This window comes from Bison bison, unplaced genomic scaffold (genome assembly GCF_000754665.1).
Source record: "Bison bison bison isolate TAMUID 2011002044 unplaced genomic scaffold, Bison_UMD1.0 scf7180017864326, whole genome shotgun sequence".
NCBI lineage: Eukaryota > Metazoa > Chordata > Mammalia > Artiodactyla > Bovidae > Bison > Bison bison.
In genome coordinates, this window is record NW_011494898.1 from 5338302 (window position 1) to 5352812 (window position 14511).

Genomic DNA, 14511 nt, shown 5'->3' on the forward strand with positions numbered 1-14511 from the left:
TCTCCAGCTTGATATTGAAACTCCAACTAAAAATCTTAATTTATCTACTTAAATGATTGTAATATGTAGTGGAACTATATATAACTTTGTTCTATATTTTCCAAGTCTCATGTAAATGTGTTATCATACTTTTATAACTTAAAAAAATTTTTTTAATAAAAAGATGGTCTCTCCAATGTGATATAGCACCATGTTCCATGCTCAGAATCAGGGATAAATTGGCAAATTTCATAACAATATCAGAAACATCAGATATTGATACATGGTAAAAGGTTTAAAGCTTTTTTTTCTTTAACATCAGAGCAAATAAGACTTAGCATAGTTTAGAATTTAAAATTCTCCTGAACTTTTAAGATAAAAGACTTCGAACACATTTTGATCTCCAACTTGTCTCCTTTTTAGACTGTCAGAAGCACATTTATTTTCTTTTGCTCTCACTTCAGTAAAACTGTTGGAAAAGCACTGCTAATACCTAAAATCATTCTAACAAAGTTTGAGCTGGGTCACAACCATCCCATTTAAAAGTACTTTTAAAAGTACTTTTCCCTACTTGGAGCTTCCCTGGTGGCTCAGACAATACAGAATCTGCCTGCAATGTAGGAGACCTGGGTTCAATCCCTGGGTTGAGAAGATCCCCTGGAGAAGGAAATGGCAACTCACTCCAGAATTCTTGCCTGGAGAATTCCATGGACAGAGGAACCTGGCGGACTCCAGTCCCTGGAACCTCAGAGTCTGACACGACTGAATGACTAACACTTTCCCTGCTTGACCTCTTTTATGTTTACTAAGAAATGAGGTACAGTTGAAGGCACTTGTCCATTTCTCATAACTAGAATATCTTTTCAGGTAAATTTGAACCCTAGGAATCAGTTCATTCAGTTGCTCAGTCATGTCCAACTCTTTGCGACCCCATGGACTGCTGCACGCCAGGCCTCCCTGTCCATTACCAACTCCTGGAGTTTATTCAAACTCATGTTCATTGAGTCGGTGATGCCATTCAACCATCTCATCCTCTGTCGTCCCCTTCTTCTCTTGACTTCAGTCTTTCCCAGCATCAGGGTCTTTTCAAATGAGTCAGCTCTTCGAATCAGGGGGCCAAAGTATTGGAGTTTCGGCTTCACCGTCAGTCCTTCCAATGAACATTCAGGACTGATTTCCTTTAAGGTGGACTGGTTGGATCTCCTTGCAGTCCAAGGAGCTCTCAAGAGTCTTCTCCAACACCACAGTTCAAAAGCATCAATTCTTTGACATTTAGCTTTCTTTATAGTCCAACTCTCACATCCATACATGACCACTGGAAAAACCATAGCCTTGGCTAGATGGACCTTTGTTAGCAAAGTAATGTCTCTGCTTTTTAATATGCTGTCTAGGTGGGTCATAACTTTTCTTCTAAGGACTAAGCGTCTTTTAATTTCATGGCTGCAGTCACCATCTACAGTGATTTTGGAGCCCCCAAAAATAAAGTCTGTCACTGTTTCCACCGTTTCTCTATTTGCCATGAATTGATGGGACTGGATCTTTGTTTTCTGAATGTTGAGCTTAAAACCAACTTTTTCACTCTCCTCTTTCACTTTCATCAAGAGGCTCTTTAGTTCTTCACCTTCTGCCATAAGTGTGGTATTCTGTCATAAAGACTGAGTATTAAAAATCAAACTGGTTATACTTACAGGGTTTCTTTTCAGCATAAATTCTCTCCATGGCAGTGTAGCAGATTCACTTTGCTGTACAGTGGAAACTAACACAACCCTGTAAAGCAACTGTACTCCAATATAGTTGGTTTTTTTTTTAAGATTTTTTGAAAACATTAAGATTGTAAGATTTATCTTTGGATGCCATGGATCTATAGTCTCCTAAAACACAAAACCTTTTTATATTTTGAAGAAAATCACAGAGGCCTAACTGCATACTTGGAGAAGGAAATGGCAACCCACTCCAGTATGCTTGCCTGGGAAATCCCATGAACAGAGGAGCCTGACAGGCTACAGTCCATGGGGTCGCAAGAGTCGGACACGACTGAGTGACTAAAAGACAACGAATTGCGTACTTGTTGCTTATCAAGGAACTCTTTTCCTGCCTTCATCCCTGGGAGATCACCCCATTTATCTCCTCAAGCTTAATCCTTTTCTCTTTCCCAGGATTAAGAGTGAAACTGTGACAGGTCTACAGATTGGTACATAGGTTACTGTAACAGGAGACCCACTTTTATCCCAGGGTTCTGTCAGCGTTAGTTTTCAGTGTCTGAAGATAATCCGGGGTCTGGCTTTTAAGAAATCACTGATTGTGTAGGATTTTCCCCTTTATACATGAAGGCATGTAAACACTAGCTTTGAGACATTTTGTAGCTTTATCTGTTAGGTGGTTGCCTGTCAGACTGGGTCTGTGTTGACAGTCTTACTGATTATTCTAGAGAAAATACTGATAACCAGGAGTTCTTGCCAAAAATATTATAAGCTGTTGGCACAGGTCCACGTTTACCACTGTGAGACTCATATTCAGGGACAAAGACATTAGTTCCTTTCAGAAGAAAAATTAAACTAAATTCCTGACCACAAAAGGTCACCCCACCCCACTCCCCCTGACTTTTCCTTATGTTAGAAGGTATCCTTGGGTCTAATTAACAATCTCAGATCGCCAGGCACTGAAGTGGAGGAGCCAGGAAATACGAATCTGGGAAGCCTCTTACCATTCTTGTGCTTTCGGCCTTGGATCTTGCTTCATTTCTTCTGTGCTTTCTACCTGAAAAATATGTAAGTGCTACTAGCTCCTGCTTCCCCTGTTAGCTTGGCTCCCTTCTCCACATTCTTCATCTTTAAAAAATTTTTATTTAATATTGAAGTATGGCTGATTTACAATGTTGTGTTAGTTTCATATGTACAGTAAAGTTATACATATACATATATCTATTCTTTTTCAGATTCTTTGCCCATTTAGGTTTTTCTCCACATTCTTTAAACTTCTGCTGCTGCTAAGTCACTTCAGTCGTGTCTGACTCTGTGCCACCCCATAGACGGCAGCCCACCAGGCTCCTCCATCCATGGGATTCTTTAAACTAGATGTTCCCAAACTTTGGCATGCCTCAGAATTATCTAAAACACCTGTGAAGCATAGGGTACTAAGCTACCTCCAGAGTTTCTCATCCAGTAAGTCATGGATAGGAGTCTGGGGTTTGCATTTCTAACAGATTCCCAGATAATTGGAGATGCTACTCATCAGGGGTCACACTTTGAAAACCACTGCTCTTGTCTCTAACTGTACCTGCAGCTCCTCAAGCATACCATGTTTTCCTCCCAATCTAGCCTTTGCTTAGAACACACTCTCCAGCATTATCTTCTTTGTCACTTAGGAAGTCGTACAGAGTCAACTCACATACTACCTCTTCCGGGAAGCCTTCCTTTATGCCCTATTCCAACCCTAATACAGATTAGGTAGTTCTCACACTGCTATATTTAAAATGAATAACCGACAAGGATCTACTGTATATATAGCACAAGGAGCACTGCTCAATGTTATGTGGCAGCCTGTATGGGAGAGGAGTTTGAGAGAGAATGGGTACATGTATGTGTATGGCTGAGTCCTTTTGTTGACCACCTGGAATTATCACAACATTGTTGATCAGCTATACTCCAATATAAAATGAAAAGTTAAAAAAATAATTGGGTACTTCTGTCTTTGTCTTTATCATGTTCCGTTACATGTCTGTTTCCCGCATTGGACTCTTAGCTTTTTGAGAGCAGAGGTTGTGTTTTATTTACCTTCATTCATCAGCGTCCACTCATGTGGCTAACATGTCGCAGGTGCTCAGTAGAGCTTTGAGGAATGAATGTGCTCCACTCACCAGAGTTTTGTTTTCCTTAACCAAAGGATGTGAAGCTCAGAAGTGGGGACCTGAATGTAACCGCATCTGCACTGCTTGTATGAACAATGGGATCTGCCATGAAGATACTGGGGAATGCATTTGCCCTCCTGGGTTTATGGGGAGAACATGTGAGAAGGGTAAGTCAAGAGTGCTTGATGAGTACCTTGTGGATTTAAAATCCATCATTGCTGGATCCAAATTTTAGATCTGGACACAGTTGGGATGGAAGCTAAATGGCCTCTGTGACACCATATGGTACCTTTGTGTAAATTCAGAAAAGGTGCCCTTTCCTGAAGGCTCTTTATTGTCAACCACTGGAAAGTTGTGAAAGTCACTCAGTCGTGTCCGACTCTTCGCGACCCCATGGACTGTAGAGTCCATGGGATTTTCCAGGCCAGAATACTAGAGTGGGTAGCTGTTCCCTTCTCCAGGGGAATCTTCTCAACCCAGGGATTGAACCCAGGTTTCCTGCATCACAGGTGGATTCTTTACCAGCTGAGCCACCAGGGGAAAGTTGTGACAGGTGTACAAATCTGTGACATCATTGATGTGAACACCGTTCCATCAGTTTGTGCAATGCACGACCTGCATGACTGGGAGTAGTGGCTCCTATGTCCTGTCCAAAAGGCAGTTTCATTATCTGTAAGGTGGACCATGAGGGTTCTTTGCCCTGACCATTCCATGGCTCAGACTGGAATATTTTCCATGTTCAGTGGTCTAGGAGAGACCCTTGAAAAGAAGAATCATGCCTTTCAAAGGGTTGGGTATTTGCCTCTGAATCATCTTTTTCTCTCCCATAGCATGTGAACCACACACATTTGGCAGAACTTGTAAAGAAAGGTGTAGTGAACCAGAGGGATGCAAGTCCTTCGTGTTCTGTCTCCCAGACCCCTATGGGTGTTCCTGTGCCACAGGCTGGAAGGGTCTGCAGTGCAATGAAGGTATGGGCCAGTCACACCCTGAAGAGACAAGGTTCTAGCAGGTATACCGAGGATTCCCAGCTTCCCAGACATCGGTGTGTAGGACATACCTGGACTACTCAGTCAGCTGTCTATGCTGAGCTATAGGGTTTTGAATCAAAGATACTTTCATCCAAAGTTAAATATGCTTTTGTATTAAGACTCTGGACCACTTAGAAAGTGCTGCTGATACACATCACCTGGGGATCTTTTTAGAACACAGATTCTGTTCTATAGGTCTGGACTGGAGACTGAGGGTCTGCATTTCTAACAAGCTCCCAGATGATGTGTTGGGTTTCAGAGCACATTTTGGGCTGGAAAGGCATAGATTTACTTTTTTCACTACATCATAAATATCAGTACTTCTATGTCAGATACAGACAAGATTTGGGATTTGAAAATTGAGGAAGTTAAGATCTTATCTTCTGTGGATACTAGTAGCTTCACCTACTCGAAGCTCAGAGGTGTACGTTTCTCATCTACTTTCCAGTAGGCTTTTCATATTGACTATCACAAGGTAACTTAACGTGAACGCATGTGTGCTCAGTCATGTCCAACTCTTTGAGACCCTGTGGACTGTAACCCACCAGGCTCCTCTGTCCATGGGATTCTCCAGGCAAGAATACTGGACTGGGTTGCCATTTCCTCCTCCAGGGGATCTTCCTGACCCAGGGATAGAACCCACGTCTCCTGCATCTCCTGCACTGCAGGCAGATTCTTTACCACTGAGCCAAATAGGGAGCCCGACTTAACGTGAATCTGTAGGCAAATATGCTAGACCCTCCCTAACAAATGCTAATGTGGTGAGTTAGCCAGAGCTCAAAGACGTTTCAGTATTTGCTCCCCAAAGTCAGTTTTTTTCCACATCTGGCACTGCTGGAAGATGGACTACGTGGCACTATTCCATTTCTCCTTGTGTTGATTGTATCCTAAACATTGTGAAATTTACAGTGAGGAGACTCTGCAGTGCAGTATATTCCTCTCAGGAGTGTTTATTTTGTTTGTTATGTCCTGTAAGGCAATCAACTTGGGGTGACTCAAACTGCAAACTCTGACTCCCAGGCATCAGCTCAGACTCAGTTCATTCCTTTTACCTTTAGCTGGGCTGTGTTGAGCTTGCACTTAAAGATGTGTGGTTCTGGGAGCAGCCAAAAATTTGGGACTTCCTCCCTCTGGTTCTTCCTTTCTAAATTTTCCCTCCCAATTTTAAGTGGCTGCAGTTGCCCTGACTCTGTCCTCTAAGACTTCTCTACCAGTAAGACTTCAGGTTTTCTCTGGAGTTCTAACATCCCCACATAGTGTCAGCTGTGCTGACCATGGGACTAAAAGCTGGGGAGCACACCATTCCCATCTTCCAAGTTTTAATTCCCCTCAGAGCCTTCCTGGTCCTTCCCATCCTCCCTCCCACCTCATCACTCATCAATGCTTTCAGGTGGCCTGGTAAGTGCTTATTCAACTTGCCTGGAATCAGAATTTCTCTAACCTTTAATTTCTTGGTAATACAGATATATCACTTACTACCTTTTATAACCAGTAAGGTTGATAGCTTGGAGAGAAAAATAAAACTAGCCACTTACAGCCTGAATCTTCATCCTTCCCCCATATTAACACTAGTTGTTGATGCCTTTGTTGACAGCATGCCAGCCTGGTTATTATGGACCAGACTGTAAGCTCAGGTGCAGTTGCACCAATGGGGAGAAGTGTGATCGGTTCCAAGGATGCCTCTGCTCTCCAGGACGCCAAGGGCTCCAGTGTGAGAAAGAAGGTAAAGCAAGGTAACACTGTAATCAGGGCCGAGTTCAGCACATCTGAACCCAGCTTTGCTGGCATCATTCTTGCCCCACGAGCCCAAGAGTCTTAAACTCCTTCTGTTTCCAAGCAGAAGTAGGGAAGAATAGATCCTCTGTTCTAAAGGACCACTTTCTGAACCTTCTTTATGGACTCTCACATTGGCCTTTCCCATAGAGAATGAACCTCATGCTCTTTGTAGCACAGTAAGTGATAACCAGCCACTGAGAGCTCTGTCTGCCTCTTTGACGGTCTTTTCTAGGACCAGACTTTTCCCTGGATATGCACAGCAGTGAAAGAATTACTTTGAAGAATTACAAAATTAGATTTTTTTTGGCTGGCTTTCTTCATTTACCATACTGTTTTTGAGGTTTATCTATATTGTAGCACATATCAGTATGCTTCTCATTCCTTTTTATTGCCCTACCATCTGTTCTCATTAAAAAATCTTGTCTGAACACAGCCATGCCCCTTTGTTTACCATAGATCATGTGAGGCTGCTCTTACAACGGGGTTGAGTAGTTACCACCCAGAACATATGGCCTGCCAAGTTGAAAATATTTATTATCTAGTCCTTTAAGGAAAGTCTGCTAACCCCTGTTCTAGAATATACTTTTTAAAATCAAAAGAAGCATATTTTTAAAATTTAAAAATAATAAACATATATTACATTTTCAGTCAAACAAATATAAATAACATATGTCCAGTGAAATCTGCACTCAGAGTAGTAAGACATTTATAGTCTTTTCTCTGTGAGTTTTAAATATCAGAACAAGTATGGAGAGAAATACCAACTGTTTTCTCAAAGGCCTTAGCTGGTCAGCTTTATACTTTCCCTTCTACCCCAGGATTTGGACTTTGCTACAGGGTAGGAATCTGGGAGGGTGTAGAGAGGGGAGGAAAGGCTATGGGGCTGTCAGAGGATGGACTGAAAGTGGGCAACAAACAAGCTTAATGATTTGCCTTTTCTGTTTCACTTCTTCCTTTCTGTACTAAGGCCGGTGTTGCAAAAAAAATGTGAGACTCTCAAACTTAGACCCAGATTCTGGGCTTTCAAGGGGCAGACCCCTTTCCCCACACCCTCTACCTGTTCCTCTAACCTCCATCCAATCGCAGAAAACTGCAAGGGGACAGAGAAGAAAAGGCATGGATTGAAAGTGTTAGAGCACTTTGAACAATTCCAACACCAGTACCTAAGTGTGCTAAACAGTTTGGCAAATTTTCTCATTATAGTCTCCCCAGCTCTGCAGATGTATCAAAGAATACCTTTGTGGCTATTAGACCTTTTCTTCTCCTGCTGTGTACACTTCACTTGTTTCAATCTAGGCTTGAGAGATAGGATAATAATATATAATATCAATATTGATGCATTTACCCTGACCCCCACGTCTTCTCACCACTGCTATGGAGCAGCTTGTAAATGACTGCCGTTCTTTTTTTCTGGAAAGGACTCAGCCACTTTTCCAATGTTTTAAGTGCATGTTCATCTCCTACATTATTTACCGAGTGTTGGACCATTTTCAGTTGTGTCCTACATGTGGTCCAAAACTCTCTAAGACCCCACAGTTCAGGATAAAATTGTTAAATTTCAGGATTATTCATTCTCTACTCTGCAGATATTAAGTAAGGAATCCTGATGCCTTTATTGATATCAGAGGCATTTATTTTCCTTTCCATGTTGGCAGCAGTATTTTTTATTTGGCTACTGATGAGAAATTGATTAGGGGAATTTTATTCCACTTCCGTTCTTGGATGTAAATGTGAATATAATTAATCATCAGCCAGTTGCAGTCTTCCCAATCAATGAGACATCTCTCAGATATCAAAACTAATGATCACATTGTTGATCAGAGAATCAGGGGCTTGCAGAGTAGAAGAAGAACTGGCTTTGGTTTTTGTTTTTGTAAAAATAAATTCCCTTAAAAAGCAAGAGAGGGACTGGACAGTCAGATCTGCAGAGATGTGGTGATGATGACCATTTCAGCATTGAGACCGTATCCCCTAGGACCCTGAGAAAGTACATCATTATGGCAAAGAGTGTGAATTCTGGTTCTGGTAACCATTTTAATGGGAATTGAGAGCAACTACCCCAAAAAATTTATTATATAATGATAAAACAATAAAATACTTGCCAATTTCTTGCCCAGTACATGACTTGCTAGATGGTAACTACTTTCATATTTTATGCTTATGCTGTGTTAAAGATTAGGTTTCACAGTGTTGTTTCCTTCATTCAGGTGTGCCAAGGATGACTCCAAAGATAGAGGATTTGCCAGATCATATAGAAGTGAACAGTGGTAAATTCAACCCCATCTGCAAAGCATCTGGCTGGCCCCGACCTGCTAATGAAGAAATGACCCTGGTGAAGCCAGATGGGACAGTGCTACGTGTAAGAGTTATTCTCTCTCTCTCTCTCTCTTTTTTTTTTGGTAGAACAAATTATAGCTTTTTTAATAGTTGAAGCGTAGTTGATTTATAGTGTTGTGTTATTTTCAGGTATATAGCAAAGTAATTCAGTTCTATTTTTCAAGATTATTTTCCAGTAAAAGTTACTACAAGATATTGAATATGGTTCCCTCTCTTATAGACTAAATCCTTTTTTTATGTAGTGGTTTGTATCTGCCAATCCCTAACTCCTAATTTATGCCCCACTAGCCCTCTCCCTTTCCACAGTGGTAACCGTGTTTGTTTTCTATACTATAAGTTTGTTTTCTATACTATAAGTCTGTTCTCTATACTATAAGTCTGTTCTCTGTGTCTGTGAGTCTGTTTCTGTTTTGTAAATAAGTTCATTTGTGTCATATTTTAGATTTCATGTATAACTGATATCATATGATATCTGTCTTTTTCTGTCTGATTTGCTTCACTTAGTATGATAATAAGTCCATCCATGTTGTGGCAAATGGCATCATTTTTATTCTGTTTTATGGCTGAGTAGTATTCTATCATGTATTTGTATGTGTGTGTGTGTATCACATCTCAGACAAGACTGGGTATTCATATCTGGCACTTACCACTGGTTAGGGTGCTACCACATCGTTTTTTTTTTTTTTTTGCTTGAAAGAAATAAGGACTAAGCTACTTTCCCACATGTTTCCCTTCCCTCTCTCAACAGTGCCAAATGCAGCAGAGACAGGTACCACCTCAAATTTCTCTGTGTCACAAGTGGTCTGCAGGAAATTGATTTATTTTGTTATCTAAAGACTTGGAACTAGTTATTTTATTTTTCTCTCCAAGATGACCAAAAATCAACTTGACCAGAAGGTAGATCCAAGTGATGTCTTAGGGGCAGAATATGCAGAATATTCACACATCAGATGTTCCTGATTCCACTTTAACAATCCACTAGGTGTAGTAGGCAATGGCACCCCACTCCAGTACTCCTGCCTGGAAAATCCCATGGATGGAGGAGCCTGGTGGGCTGCAGTCCATAGGGTCACTAAGAGTCGGACACGACTGAGTGACTTCACTTGCACTTTTCCCTTTCATGCATTGGAGAAGGAATAGCAACCCACTCCAGTGTTCTTGCCTGGAGAATCCCAGGGATGGGGGAGCCTGGTGGGCTGCCGTCTATAGGTCGCACAGGGTCGGACATGACTGAAGTGACGTAGCAGCAGCAGCAGGTATAGTAGGAGCCGACTGACAGCTTCCAAAATCTTGCTGGCCTTTCCTAGTCACAGCTACCTTCTGGTGAGAGCTGACCACACTACACACATCTCACTTAACATTAGTTAGTTATTTTGCAGAGGTGGAAGCTGGTTGGGTGAAGCTAAATAACTAAAGAAAGTGAGAATCACTCAGTCGTGTCCAGCTCTTTGTGACCCCATGGTGGTAGCCCACCAGGCTCCTCTGTGCATGAAATCCTCCAGGCAAGAATGCTGGAGTGGGTTAGCATTCCCGTCTCCGGGGGATTGTCCTAAGCCTGGAATTGAACCTGCACTGCAGGCAGATTCTTTAGTATCTGAGCCACCAGGGAAGCCCAAGCAATTGGCCAGAATTGGCAGAGCTGGGATGTGAGCTTGGGCCCATGTGTTTTCAGAGCCTTGACTTTTTCCAGAATACCGTACTCAGCCAGACTCTCAAACACTTCAGAAGCCATTTTGTCATTTTACCCAGCCATCACTGCATTGGACCATAAAAGAACAAATGTTACCAGAAGCAGTTTAGAAGGAATTAGACTTTTTGCTTGGAAGTGTTTATCCCATACTCCCAAACACACAACTACAACAGCAGGATCTGCGAGGGCATCAATCCAACATAAACTTGCAGGGTTACTACAATAGCTTTGGAAATAAGCCAACGCTTATACAAGCATTGGACTGATCTTCTTAATCTCTCCTAGAAAACTTCTTATTTAACAATGAGATGGGGTCAGTGTTATGAACCTTTGTGTTTATACCTCTGTAGAAGCTTCTGTTTTATTTTTTGTATTTGACCTTTCCAGCCAAAAGACTTTAACCACACGGGTCATCTCTCCGTGGCTACCTTCACCATCAACCGGATCCTACCCCCTGACTCAGGAGTCTGGGTCTGCAGTGTGAACACAGTGTCTGGGATGGTGGAAAAGCCTTTCAACATTTCTGTTAAAGGTAAGCTCCATTTTCCAGGGGAAGAGATTGTATGCTTGATGGTTCTGCATTTATGTATTGCTGGGCGCCGCCTTTAGATAGAAATGCCCTCTGACCACTAAAATGCCTTTTGGATGTTCTCCAGGATACTAAGCCTTAAGCAAAAAAATTACGTGCATTGAAATGGAAAGGAGGGATTAAGTTTATGACCTTTGGAATTACATAGCCCTGGGTTTGATTTTTATGGCTGACAGCTAGTAAACTTGGGTGTGGCTTTGAGCAAATGAATTTGACCTCTGTCCAGTTCAGTTCAGTAGCTCAGTTGTGTCCAACTCTTTGCGACCCTGGGGACTGCAGCACGTCAGGCTCCCTGTCCATTGCCAATTTCCAGAGGTTACTCAAACTCATGTCCATTGAGGCAGTGATGCCATCCAACCATCTCATCCTCTGTTGTCCCCTTCTTCTCCTCCCATGCTCAATCTTTCCAGCATCAGGGTCTTTTCAAATGAGTCAGCTCTTCACATCAGGTGGCCAAAGTGTTAAGAGTTTCAGCTTCAGCATCAGTCCTTCCAATGCATATTCAGGACTGATTCCCTTTAGGATGGACTGCTTGGATCTCCTTGCAGTCCAAGGGACTCTCAAGAGTCTTCTCCAACACCCCAGTTCAAAAGTATCAATTCTTTGGTGCTCAGCTTTCTTTATAGTCCAATTTTCACATCCATCCATGACCATTGGGAAAACCATAGCTTTGACTATTCGGACCTTTGTTAGCAAAGTAATGTCTCTGCTTTTTAATATGCTGTCTAGGTTGGTCATAACTTTTCTTCCAAGGAGTGAGCATCTTTTAATTTCATGGCTGCAGTTACCAGCTGCAGTGATTTTGGAGGCCCCCCAAATCCACTGTTTCCACTGTTTCCCCATCTATTTGCCATGCAGTGATGGGACCAGATGCCATGATCTTAGTTTTCTGAATGTTGAGTTTTAAGCCAACTTTTTCACTCTCCTTTTTCACTTTCATCAAGAGGCTCTTCAGTTCTTTACTTTCTGCCAAAAGTGTGGTGTCATCTGCATATCTGAGGTTATTGATATTTCTCCTGGCAATCTTGATTCCAGCTTGTGCTTCATCCAGTCCGGCATTTCTCATGATGTACTCTGCTGCTACTGCTGCTGCTAAGTCACTTCAGTCGTGTCTGACTCTGTGCGACCCCATAGACGGCAGCCCACCAGGCTCCTCTGTCCATGGTATTTTCCAGGCAAGAGTACTGGAGTGGGTTGCCATTGCCTTCTCTAGATGTATTCTGCATATAAGTTAAATAAGTAGGGTGACAATATACAGCCTTGATGTACTCCTTTCCCTATTTGGAACCAGTCTGTTGTCCCATGTCCAGTTCTGACTGTTGCTTCTTGACCTGTATACAGATTTCTCAGGAGGCAGGTCAGGTGGTCTGGTATTCCCATCTCTTGAAGAATTTTCCACAGTTTGTTGTGAACCACATAGTCAAAGGCTTTGGCATAGTCAATAAAGCAGAAGTAGATGTTGTTCTGGAACTCTCTTGCTTTTTCGATGATCCAGCAGATGTTGGCAATTTGATCTCTGGTTCCTCTGCCTTTTCTAAATCCAGCTTGAACATCTGGAAGTTCACGGTTCACATATTGCTGAAGCCTGGCTTGGAGAATTTTGAGCATTACTTTACTAGCATGTGAGATGAGTGCAATTGTGCGGTAGTTTGAGCATTCTTTGGCATTGCCTTTCTTTGGGATTGGAATGAAAACTGACCTTTTCCAGTCCTGTGGCCACTGCTGAGTTTTCCAAATTTGCTGGCATATTGAGTACAGCACTTTCACAGCATCATCTTTTAGGATTTGAAAGAGCTCAACTGGAATTCCATCACCTCCACTAGCTTTGTTTTTAGTGATGCTTCCTAAGGCCCACTTGACTTCACCTTCTAGGACGTCTGGCTCTAGGTGACCTGTCTGAACCTTTCTTTATTTGTAAATAAAGCTTAGCTTATCTACCACTCAGAGTGATTGTGAGATTGTTAAGTAGTGAAATTGCATCTGGCACAAGTCTGGTAGTGATTTTATTTTTGTAGAAAGTTTAACTTTGTCATTGTCTTGACTTCTGATTCACTACAGAGAAGTTAGAGAATCTTAATTTGCAGACTACTCACTTAATATGAAGCCTGGGTGAACATGAATGATTTTCTTATATATTCAGAGTTCTGACTATTCTTCCTACTATGAAATACTATTTCAAAATTTGGAATTATTCCAAGTGGATTTGTGTACATTTGAGGCTTGAGGGGAAGGAATAGAGTGGAAGTAACTCCAAGTTCCCTTGGTTGTTGTACAGAGAGGTAATACAAATTTTAATTTTGAAAGTTACTTTTGAATGTACTTAGACAAAAGCACCTAATAACTCTGTGGTATGTATTCTAGAAAGGCATTGGACTAAATGCTTCATTCATCTTATTATTTTTAAAATATTCATTGTATTTATTTTTTGGCTTCACCAGGTCTTAGTTGTGGCAGGCAGGATCTTTAGTTGTGGCATGTGGGATCTAGTTCCCTGACCAAGGATTCATCCCAGGCCTCTTGCTTTAGGAGTGCAGAGTCTTAGGCACTGAACCACCAGGAAGTCCTATCTTACTTCACTTTTATAAAGACCAGGCACAATAGTATTGTTATCCCGTCTTGATCAGTCCGGAACTAGGTTCAGAGGTTTAGGTGACTTGCCTAAGGTAGCCCATCTCGTGAACAGCCAATCTCAGTTTGGAACCTGGTCCAACCCAGCATCATCATTTCTAGATCATTTTGCTTTCTCAGTCTCTCCTGTTACAGATAAGGAAGCAAGATAACTGAAGTTGTTGTGTATGTAACCTACTTCACTACTTGATTAGGAATCTTTGGGTGATCCTAGAGGTCATTTCTGTCAATGAAAGTAAATACCCAGAACATAATCTTGTTTTAAAAAAAGTTCAGTAACAATAGTAACATAAATAGAGCCTCATAGAGTTAGATTCTCTGCCCTGAGAACCCACAGAAACAACCTCAGAATCTTTAATATTTTTTTTTGATTACTGGAAAAGCCTGGATCTATTTTATTCAGTAAAACATTAACACAATCAAAATAATTTCTTACGTCATATTTGTTCTTGGAAGAAAGGAAATGATATGCAGACAAGACAAATTATGTTATTTTTGGAATATTTGCTGTCCATGGAAAGTAAATAATAAGTAAAAAAACAAACCATGTTGCTAAGATTCAGAAGAGTCACTGATTCTAATTTTTATTTTTTAAATAAGACATAGCACGCAACATCAGTCCATTGAAATATCT

General features: G+C 41.4%; 1 protein-coding gene across 2 annotated transcripts in view; it reads left to right on the forward strand.

The window, feature by feature from the left end:
* Nucleotides 1–14511, forward strand: part of TEK (TEK tyrosine kinase, endothelial) — a 103366-nt gene that overhangs the window by 54235 nt on the left and 34620 nt on the right. For both annotated transcript variants that reach the window (XM_010853334.1, XM_010853335.1), the window contains exons 5-9: nt 3862–3993; nt 4657–4797; nt 6452–6580; nt 8841–8992; nt 11048–11192. In XM_010853334.1, coding sequence (XP_010851636.1) covers nt 3862–3993; nt 4657–4797; nt 6452–6580; nt 8841–8992; nt 11048–11192 — 699 coding nt within the window. The remainder of the gene's footprint in view (nt 1–3861; nt 3994–4656; nt 4798–6451; nt 6581–8840; nt 8993–11047; nt 11193–14511) is intronic.